At 43.9% G+C, this 11140-nt stretch overlaps 1 protein-coding gene across 1 annotated transcript in view; it reads left to right on the forward strand.

Moving 5' to 3' along the window:
- Itgb1 (integrin subunit beta 1) overlaps positions 1–10695 on the forward strand; it is a 44230-nt gene extending 33535 nt beyond the window's left edge. The window contains exons 12-16 of the mRNA XM_005345930.3: positions 432–670; positions 843–1065; positions 2491–2723; positions 4298–4464; positions 9625–10695. Of these exons, the coding sequence (XP_005345987.1) occupies positions 432–670; positions 843–1065; positions 2491–2723; positions 4298–4464; positions 9625–9690 (928 nt within the window). The 3' untranslated portion in view covers positions 9691–10695. The remainder of the gene's footprint in view (positions 1–431; positions 671–842; positions 1066–2490; positions 2724–4297; positions 4465–9624) is intronic.
- The last annotated feature ends 445 nt before the right edge of the window (positions 10696–11140 follow it).

Consider the following 11140-nt stretch of genomic DNA (forward strand, 5'->3'; position numbering starts at 1 on the left):
TTGAAAAACCCAAAAAAAAAAAAAAAAAAAAAAAAAAAAGATTTTGTTTTACTTTCCCAGATATTTTGTTTGTTTGTTTTGAGGCTGGATTTCTCTCTGTAGCTTTGGAACCTGTCCTGGAATTCACTCTGTAGGACAGGCTGTCCTCAAACTCACGGGAATCCACCTGCCACTGCCTCCTGAGTGCTGGGATTTATTTGTTTGTTTGTTTTGTTGCTAGAATGTTTTCATTTTGGTCACAATGGTTCCTTGCTGAAGATGAATTTCCCGAGGCCCCTTCTTGTTCCATAAGAACTTGTGTTGCTGCTGCGTATGTGCATATGTGTACGTGTGTAAACACATGCACTTCTCTCATCTGAGAGTGCAGTTTGCTGGTGTGAGGAGATTGCTTTGTACACCTTTTGTTTACGGACTGTTGGGGTCTTTGACAGGTGCAATGAGGGGCGTGTGGGGAGGCACTGTGAGTGCAGTACAGACGAAGTGAACAGCGAAGACATGGACGCTTACTGCAGGAAGGAGAACAGCTCAGAGATCTGCAGTAACAATGGGGAGTGTGTCTGCGGACAGTGCGTGTGTAGGAAGAGAGATAATACCAACGAGATTTACTCTGGCAAGTTCTGCGAGTGTGATAACTTCAACTGTGATCGATCCAATGGCTTAATTTGTGGAGGTGAGTAAGCCCCAGCCGTAGCTCCGCAGTGCAGGTCCTCTGGTGAGGTCACCCGAGGGCAGGCCTTCCACTAGAGCTGCTCTCGTCTGTGCTGCAGCTTGGTTTTGACGTGTGAATAATTGCTGCCATGGCCCATTTCACCCTTGTTTTGAGAAATGTTTTTCTGTTGCAGGAAACGGTGTTTGCAGGTGTCGCGTGTGCGAATGCTTTCCCAATTACACTGGCAGTGCGTGCGACTGTTCCTTGGACACTGCTCCGTGTGTAGCATCAAATGGTCAGATTTGCAACGGCCGGGGCATCTGTGAGTGTGGGGCCTGTAAGTGTACAGATCCCAAGTTTCAAGGGCCAACCTGTGAGACGTGTCAGACCTGCCTTGGCGTCTGTGCAGAGCATAAGTAAGTACTGCCCGGCTGCTTCACAGAGTTAACTCACTGTGCTGACCCTGGTAGAGCCCAAGGAGAGGGCTGAGACGTTACACTTCAAGGAGAATATTTGCTGCTTTTTATGTATCCCATTTTCTATGACCTAAAAATACTTTTTTAAATCTATTTATTCTGTATACAGTGTTCTGTTTACATGTTTGCTGCTTAAGTTACTGTTGTGTTTTCTTACATATTAAATGTGCGATATCAGTCCAGTTTTATGCTGTGGAGGTGTATGTACATCCTTGCACGTGTATGTATGGGCATGGAGGTCAGACAACCTTGGTTGTTGTTCTCAGGACCTTCTGCCTTTTTTACGCAGGGTTTTCATTGACCTGGAACTTTGCCGCATAGGCTAGGACAGGAATCCCCCTGGCTCTTGCCCAGCACTGGGATTACATGACTGGCCTTTTACGTGTGTTCTGGTGATCTGCACTCCAGCCCTCACGCTTGTGAGGCATTCACCTTACTAACTGAGCCACCTTCCCAGCCCCACCTTTCTTTGTTTTGGAGACTAGATTTTTTGTAATGTATTAATGGGAAATTTATTTGTAAGAAAAATCCAGCTGTTAGTATTGACTTGGAAAATGCATTTGGTTTACTTACATTTGTTATAGAGCTGAATTGCTAGTTTGTTCTCTGAAGAATGTTGAATTGTTAATGTTTTTTATAAAATTTGTAAACAGTTTAGAATAGAGCATGGGCTGTTCTTGAACTTGAGGTCCTTCTGCCTCAGCCTCCCCATGCTAAACTGCTAGGACCCCATGCTTGACCACCATGGCCTCAGACTAGACTTACACATATCCCCCAGGTCGGCAGTTTGCTCGTTGGTAATCTTGGGCATATGTGCTCGAGGTTTGTCACGGACATGTTGATGTCTTTATGAGAAGGATCCACTGTGCAGGCCTCACTGGCGTCTGTGCAGCACCCATAGCTGTGCTGTGGACGTCAGGTCTGAAGCCGACTAGGAAGTAAAGTTTGCTAATCAGATGTTGGGCAAACCCTCGATAAGGCCTGGTCTTACCAGGCCCCACAGGCACTGGCCTTTACTGAAGTTCTTACTCCTCCAGTGGAGGGCATGAGCTTGCCAGCAGCTTTGATAACGAGAGGCTTCTTGGGTGATTTGCCTCCAGTGCACGTGGCCCAGGGTAGGTCTGGAGAACGCCCTACTGGTCCCCTTACTCTGTGTCTGCAGCTTCGCCAGCCAGGGTGGTGCTTGGCCTTAGTGGCCGTGCTTGGCTGAGGGTGCTGGAGATGGGGCTCTCCTGTGGAGCACATTGTCACTGTTCCTCTGTGCTTATGCTGCCCTTAGATCAGCAAGGCCATTAGTTTAGCCTGTGAAGTGCTCTAAGCAGAATCCGTCTTAATCCATGCTAAGTGTACCGATTTCTCTCTTAGAGAATGTGTTCAGTGCCGAGCGTTCAACAAAGGAGAAAAGAAAGACACGTGTGCACAGGAGTGCTCCCACTTCAACCTCACTAAGGTGGAAAGCAGGGACAAGCTGCCCCAGCCAGTGCAGGTCGATCCCGTGACCCACTGCAAGGAGAAGGACATTGATGACTGCTGGTTCTATTTCACCTACTCGGTGAATGGCAACAACGAGGCCATCGTGCATGTTGTGGAGACTCCAGGTAGGCAGAGGTTGGGAGATGCCTTCTTTCTGTGCTCTGACATCAGAAACAACCTGCAATAATCTGTTCATAGAAACAGCATTATTGATGATATTTAAGTCTGAGTTTGATTTAGCTTTAGGTATTGGGAGAGGTTTTCTTAAAGATGTTATTAATGTGAATTTGTTCAAATTCCCTAAAATTAAGCAAATTTTACTTTTTTTCCTCTCATAGCCTTTGTAGATTCTTCGTCATTTTTTTAAAGATATATTTAGTATGTTTACAGTGTTTTGTCTGTCTGTATGCCTGCTAGAAGAGGACACTAGACCTTACAGATGGTTGTGAGCCACCGTGTGGTTGCTGAGAATTGAGCTCAGGACCTCTGGAAGAGCAGCCAGTGCTCTTAACTGCTGAGCCATCTCTCTAGCCCTCTTTGTCATTCTTTATTATTTGTGTCTAGTTTTTTTTTCCTTAATGAATGTATTTTAGAACATATGGTGAGCATCTATTACAGGAAATTGTCCAACTTTTTAGTTTTTAAAAAAGAAATGTATTTATTGTGTGTGTGTCTGTGTGTGTCAAGCAGGTTGTCAGCCTCATCACAGGCACCATTACCCACTGAGCCATCCTGTGGTCTTTGCTGTGTTCTGCAGCTCTAGGCAGGAGCTCTGAATGCTGCCGGGTGTGCCTGTGTTTTCCCTCGTCCTAGCAGTCTTTGAACACGGAGTGCTTGTTCTTGTTTCTTTGGTGTTTTATGTTTTCTGCACTGAGTGTCCCAGGGTGTTGATATATAGGTAGGGGCTTGCTGATTTCTGCAGTGGTCGTGACACTACTTTGACATCACACCAGAATGCAGATCAGTGTGAGGAAAAAAAGCCTTTTAAAAATATAGTGTGTGTGTGGTGGGAGCGGTTGGTGCCAGGCACCTTTATTCATGCACATAAGGAATTTCTCCAGTCACCTCACTCTTTTTGTTTGGTTTTAGGACAGTCTTGCCTTACAGCTCTTGGCTGACCTGGAACTCATGTCGTAGACCAGGCTGACTTAGAAGTTGTGACAGTCTTACAGCCTCTGCTGAGTGTGGGCCTATACTGCCATGCCTGGCTGCCAACCATCTTTTGTGTATTTTTTTTTTTTTTTTTGCCATTGCTTAGTACTTTATAATCCTAAAGATCACGTTCCTAATTACATATAAGCTAATCATTATTTCTGATGCTCTTAGGATTTTTTTCAAATTTTCAATCTTTAGGGAAAGAAATATGTTCTGTAACCTCCAAATAAATGGCCTACTGATTGTATTTCCTGCAGTTTTGTAAGCTCCCTGGTTAGAACCTAGTAGCTTTTTTTGTTTGTTTGTTTGTTTGAGACAGGGTCTCATTATGTAGATCAGGCTGACCTTAAACTCAGAGGTTCTCTTGGGATTAAAGGTACCTGCCACATTACCTGGCCTCGAATCTAGCGGGTTTTAGACAGGTTTTGGGGTAGTATGAGTTTCCAGAACTATTGATTCTGTAAGATCCCACCAAGCTCTAGTGGTCTTGTGAACTTTGTGTGTTCTCAGTCCTTGTATGCTCACATAACCTTCTCATTTGCAGACTGTCCGACTGGTCCCGACATCATCCCGATCGTAGCAGGTGTGGTTGCTGGGATTGTGCTCATTGGCCTGGCCTTGCTGCTCATTTGGAAGCTTTTAATGATAATCCACGACAGAAGGGAATTTGCTAAATTTGAAAAGGAGAAAATGAATGCCAAGTGGGACACGGTAAGTTATGAAACATCTACTGGGAAGTAGGTTGGCTCATGAAGTATATGTAACTTTACTCGTGTGACTGACCTTTAAAGTCCAATTTAAATATTTCGTTCCCTAAAGCTCATTATTCAAAGAATTTGCATTTGCTGGAAACCAGAAGCCTCCTATTGCAGTAGACCATTTATGAAGATCCATATTCTGCATATATTGTGGCTGGTCTACTGTAGGGTCTTATATGATATCAACAGTGTCTCAGGCTACACTAAAGAAAGCCCCTCCCCCCATGACTTCGGGGGGGCGGGACATAACCAAGTCAGCGGTTCTGAGACTAGAGTGATGGGAGGGCTGACCAGAAGGCGGGGTACCAGGGGCCTTCTTGGCATGAGTCCTATATCAGGTGTGTTCGTGCATTTGGAAATACTTGGCCTGAACTCTGTAAAACTTGCTTAATAGAAACACAGGCTCTGCCTGGCGTGTGCTGGTTTCAGTGCTTTCAGGATGGGGGGGGGGTGGCTAAGTGTGGGCCCTTGTGTATTCACATTTGACACAAGAGTTGATGTCTTCAATCAGCATTCTTAAATTGTAAATGCAATAGTCATGTGTCTTTTACTACAGTTAGGTTGGGTTTTTTTAAAATTTAGAAATCTCAGAATTGAATTGGAATAGAACTAGGATTCCATTTTATGGTGTTTATACACTATACATACCAATTTTCTTTCTGATGAAATCACTAGAAACTGTTTCTTTCACTTTAGCAAGAAAATCCGATTTACAAGAGTCCTATAAATAATTTCAAGAATCCAAACTATGGACGTAAAGCTGGTCTCTGATTGCCGTTCGTATTTCCTTTCTCTTTCTATCCTTGCATGCCAACTTCTGTCTTTTTTTACTGCACCCTGTGTGTTTCTCAGCACTAGCGCTGTTTTGTTTGGCTTTGTTTATATGGCTTCCTGTGGCTCTCTCGTATGTTAACTTAGTGCGTGGAAGGACTTTACAGACAATCGGGTGTGGAGCAGCCCTGTGTGGTGGGAGGAGGGACTGCTTCACACTCAGGCAGCCCCCAGCTCTGTAACCTCCCTGAGGCTGCTCTTCTCACATGTCTGCAGGGAGGGTAGTGCTGCTGATTGTTGCTGGGGTGGCTGTAGAGGCAGTGGGACTGCTATCCTGTGTTAGAAGGTTGTGACATAAGGAACCACCCTTCTGGGTTGAATAGTGAATTGAGTGTGAAATGAAAACAGCAAAACCATAGTATGGTGTTTGTGTTGTTCACAATTACAACTCATATTGCCCATCCTAGAAAGATTCTGAGACTTTTCTAGTTTTTGATTATGTGGGTATTCCACTGAGAAGCAGAATACTGTTGTGTGTTAGTTATTAAATGGTTCTGACTTTCAAGTTTAAAACTAAAAATTTTTGTTGCTTATTTTTGCTTGAGACAGGGTCTTAATATGTAGCCCTGGTTATCCCAAAACTTGCTGTGTAGACCAAGCAGGGCTGAACTCACTTGATCCACCTGTTTCTGCCTCTTTTAAAACTCTCCTTGGGGGCTGGAGAGATGGCTCAGAGGGTAAGAGCATTGCCTGCTCTTCCAAAGGCCCTGAGTTCAATTCCCAGCAACCACATGGTGGCTCACAACCATCTGTAATGAGGTCTGTCTGGTGCCCTCTTCTGGCCTGCAGGCATACACGCAGAAAGAATATTGTATACATAATAAATAAATAAAAATATTAAAAAAAAACCCAAAAACTTTCCTTGGGCTGGAGAGATGGCTCACACTTGAGACCTCTGCTCTTCCAGAGGTCTGGAGTTCAATTCCCAACCACCACATGGTGGCTCCCAACTGTCTGTAGTGGGATCCGATGCCCTCTTCTTGCACAAAGTCGGACGTGCAAACAAAGTGCTCATATACATTCTTTAGGAGGGCGTTACCCGCGCAGGGAGAAATAGCACTGCTGCAGTGACTACCCTTAGTGAACCTCGCTGCACTGTGGGAGCTGCAGTTCCACCCGCAGCCCTGTCCTTACTCAGTCATGAATCAGTCAATAATGAAAACGGACTTGCAGAAAGCCCCAAATATGGGAATATTGTGTGTGTTTAAAAGACACAGGAAGTTGCAATAGTGCTACTTGCTGGATCTCTTTTGCTGCCAGGGTTCCATAAGGTCTAGTTTGTTGGTAGAAAGTTATTGTTGAGATCATGTATGTCTGAAAACGTGATGTATTCCCTCGCTTTCACCTGGTACTTGGCAGGAGTAATTACTGCAGGGAAACTAGTGCACTTACTGGGGTTTCATTTCTTTCCTTTGTGGGAACTATCAGGCATTAACAATTTCATCTAGTTACTTCTCACAGGAGAATTTTCCACTTGTTTGCCCTTTCTGTACATTCAATGGCACTTTGTGTAAATCATCAGTGGTTACTAGTTATACTTAATGTTTATAATCTTGACTTAATTTTGACTGTAATATACCTTCTTCAACTAAAATAAGTGTTTGAAACAAGAAAGCAAGTGTTTCTTAAATTTTACTTATATATTATTGAAATGTAAGAAAATTTATGGCTATAGATTATCCTAAAATGATTTCTTAATAAAAAATTATTAGGAATTAATAAAAATTAATGAGTCAATAAGTCAGAAAAAATATGCAAAAACATTTTTGTGATATGGGACCAAGGTTTCTCACAAATTAATTACACTGTTAGCAGACACTGTAATTATGTGAGCATATAAAACTGCCACGTTGGGACACTGAAAAAAATGATCAGGTCTGTCCTTTGTCTCTGGTGTGGATTACAAGCCTCCCAGTTTGCATTGCACACCTCATATACCGTGACATAAACACTGCAGCCACCGCTGTCAGCTGTTCCTCGTGGACAAAGAGGGACTCACTCCAGGGGTAGCCTACACACAGACATAAATTGGACTCACTCCGGGATTGCGTACACACAGACATAAATACGCTTCGGCTTTGGGGCGGGGGCTGTACTCTGAGTGACTACTAATCGGATTACTGTAGCTCATCTCCATCTAAACTGATGTCTAATATACACAGCGAGTTCAGTTTGATCTCTAACGTGCATGTTAGACTTTTGTTTGATTGGACTTTGAAATAATAAATATAAATGTTTGTGTGTATGGCAAAGCAAACTTCTACAAAGGTAAGGTTTTTTTTTCATATAAATTCTACTTTAGACTCTTTGATAATAGATATTGAACTTCTTTTTATATTTTGCTTTCTGTTTTGTTCCCTTATAATTCTTAAGCACTAAATACTAGACCGTGTTAAGTGCGTTAGCGCAGAGACAGCTAGATGGTAGTGTGAAAGCCTGGTGTGTTTGAAAACACAGTTCTAGGGTCACACCCCGGTGGAAGCCGCGGCCGAGGGAGGATTGAGATTTTGAGCAGTGTTGTCAGTGTAAGAGGCGTTTGTTTGAGGGATCGTGTGGCACTTCTCTGTTGCTCTCATTAAATGCACCGACTCAAGCAGCTCAGTGGAAAAGACCTTTGCTGCAGGTCACAGTCACTGAGAAGTTACAGCAGGTGGAGCTCGGTCCAGTTGTATCCAAGTCACAAAGCAGTGATACATGCTGGGGCTCAGCTGACTTTCTCGTTTTATACAATATTCGAGCTCAGGAAATGATTCTGCCCACAGTGGGCATCTCACCTTAATTAACTTAAGATAAACCCCCACAGATACGGCCTGAACCCCATCTCCCACGTAAGTTTAGATTGACATTGATATCAACCATCTATTCTGGTTTGCATTCTGCTGCTGTAACATTCACTGTGACCTAAAGCACCCTGGAGAAACAAAAGGGTTTATTTGGCCTACAGGTTACTTCCCATCCATCATCAAGGGAAGCCAAAGCAGGAACTCAGGACAGGAACCTGGAGACAGGAACTGAAGCAGAGACCCCAGAAAAATTCTTACTGCTGTGCACTGGCTTCCTTTCTTAAACAGCCCAGGCCAAGTAGCGCAGGGGTGGCCCCATCCACAGTGGGCTGGGCCCAATTATCAGTCATGAAAATGCTCTAAGGACATGGCCACAGACCAGATTGATGGAGGCAATTCCTTAACTAAGGTTCCCTCTCCCAGGGAGACTTCAGTTTGTGTCGAGTTAACCAAAGCTAATCAGCATCCCAGCATGGATCCTCCGTGCTCAGAAAAGTTGTGTTTTGAGGGGTGGGGGTGAGTCAGCTGTGTGGTCCTGATCTGACTGCATTCATGTAGCTGCTGCATCTTGGGAGATGCTGACCTTGTCCTTAGGGCTGAGTCCTCTCTTGTGTCTGCTCCATTCTCAACACCTCAGAACATGTTATGTATGCTGTATGAACTGCATGTATCTCTGCCTAGATATGGCATTCTTTGCTCTATACCTTTGCTTTGTATAGATTTCTGTTCGTTTTTCAATAATTCATTTGTAGTCATTTCCCCTTTGGATGCATTCCAAAACTTCTCATGTGAACCTCCCTTTCTGGTACTGGTCTCGTGTACATTTCTCTTGTGAAGGCTGTCAGATCGCCTTTCTTCATATCTTCATACACCATACTGTACTCCCCAAGGACAGAGTTGTGATTGTGTAATTATGATTGTTATTGTTCTGCTTAAAACACCACAGTCAGTATATATATATTTTCAATCTTGAGAAATGTTTGTGGCTTTGAGTCACCTGCTGAATCCGCAGTAGCCTTAGATTGAAGACTAGAACTGTGATCAGCATCACCCTTAGGCTATTGAAGAATGGTAATTAATATTCTAGGCATATTTTTGCATAGTACCGTGGGTGATACTGACAAACATACCCAGAACACTAAATCAGTCAGTCCATAGAAGATCCCAGGAGCACAATTCCTTCTCTGGGGACAAAGTCAGCCACCCCATTTTAGTATCAAGTACTCCTATGCATTAGGGTGTGGGAGTCAGGCCCAAGTGCTTCTTTAAGCTGGGTACCAGACCTTCAGGGGAGCCTCTGATGGCGGCTGTGCAGACCATTTGTGAGGCAGCACTCCAGGGATGACGGGATAGCCCGAGACTGCTGGGGCAAGGGTGTCCTCTCACCGCGCTGTCAGACGCTGGACACTGGAAGTGCCTTCTTAAGAAAACTGCAGCTTAATCTTGTTTTGGAACACTGTGATTTTTAGAGAGTAACTGGTGGTTTTTGTTTGTTTCAGGGTGAAAATCCTATTTACAAGAGTGCGGTGACAACTGTGGTCAATCCGAAGTATGAGGGAAAATGAGCCCTGCTCAGGCCGATTCCACAACACCGAGCTCACAGCAGCATCGTCTTAGTCACGTAGGGTAGCTTTGGGGCTCCGTGGCCAGGGTTTGTTCACATGCAGGTTTGGGAAATGTACAATATGTATAATTTTTAATTTTTTTTTATTATTTTGAAAATAATGTTATAATCCATGCCAGGGACTGACAGAAGACTTGAGAAAGGATATTTATCCTTGTCAGCTGAGTTCACAGTGTGCCTTTTTAACCCTTCCTCCCAGATCATTGGAATCAGTGGCACTGCTGGGCGACGCAGGGCAGAGTTGAAGCAGCTGCATCACCCACGTCTGCACCGCCACTGATTGCCAGCAGAGTGCGGTCCCGCTGCTTCAGCCCAGTGCTGCATCTGAAAGACACGTGTGCTGGCAGTTTCCAGTTAAATCACTTTGACACAGTTGTTTTACAAAGGCCATTGGGAAAATTCAGAGAGGTGGAAGGAAAAACTTAGCTTTAAAACCTGTGTGCCATTGCGAGTTACTTGATCCTGTAACTCTGACGCCTTCTCTTTATAAATCCAAGCTTGGATAAAAGTCCTGGGAACTCTTCAGCTAAGAAGTCCCTGACTTAGCACTAGTCACACAAAGGCCGTAACTTCCATAGCATTTGCTGAATCGGAACCTTTATATGAGTTTATTTTACTTTACTGTTCTGTTTAATTCCTGGTGCTCCTTTTCACTTCTTCTAATCTTTTCATGTGTCTGTTTGCAATTTGGGGTTAAGACTTTTTATCATTTTGTTTACTTGGCTGTTCATTTGCCTTCCTCACGAATACTCTTAAGCTGTCCTGCTGCTTGCAGGGCTACAGGGCCTGGGCAGGCCCAGCAGTTCAACCACTGTGCGCCTTCCGAACGCCTTCCCTGCTGCGCTCGCTCTCACCCTAGTCACAGCCTTGTTTTAAGTGCCTTTTAATTTTGACAATGCTATTAACTGAAGTTATTTATTAAAATAAAAAGGCCTAAAATACTTAAGTGGTTTGTTTGGCTCCATATTTTGGTTAGTTTTGTGTAGTCTTTATGTGTTAAAGATACTGAGGGGAAACGGCTCCATCTACTCAGTAAGCTGACGTGATTCATTGTAGACACGGGGAGCGGATGATAGAATAGATTGCAGTTCCTGTCCCCCTGAGATGGGAGCTGTTTCACTCTGTTTTATCAACACCAGCTTAGACTGCTAGATGCTGGAGAGCTAACATTCAGGAGAGGGGTGAGACTTTTGTTCTTAGGAAGAACTAGGGAAGTCTTACTTTCATTTGGTTTAGTTATTTTTATGTAGAACTGTATTTTCATAAAAAATGCTTGTGTAAGGTTTAAAAGAACTTGGGTTGGCAAAGTAACATAGTGGGGAAGAGGTCTTGCTCTGCAGGCTGCTGATCTGAGGTCAGGCCTTAGAGCTCATGCAAGGCTGAAGTAGAGA

The sequence above is a fragment of the Microtus ochrogaster genome, chromosome 4 (assembly GCF_000317375.1).
Source record: "Microtus ochrogaster isolate Prairie Vole_2 chromosome 4, MicOch1.0, whole genome shotgun sequence".
NCBI lineage: Eukaryota > Metazoa > Chordata > Mammalia > Rodentia > Cricetidae > Microtus > Microtus ochrogaster.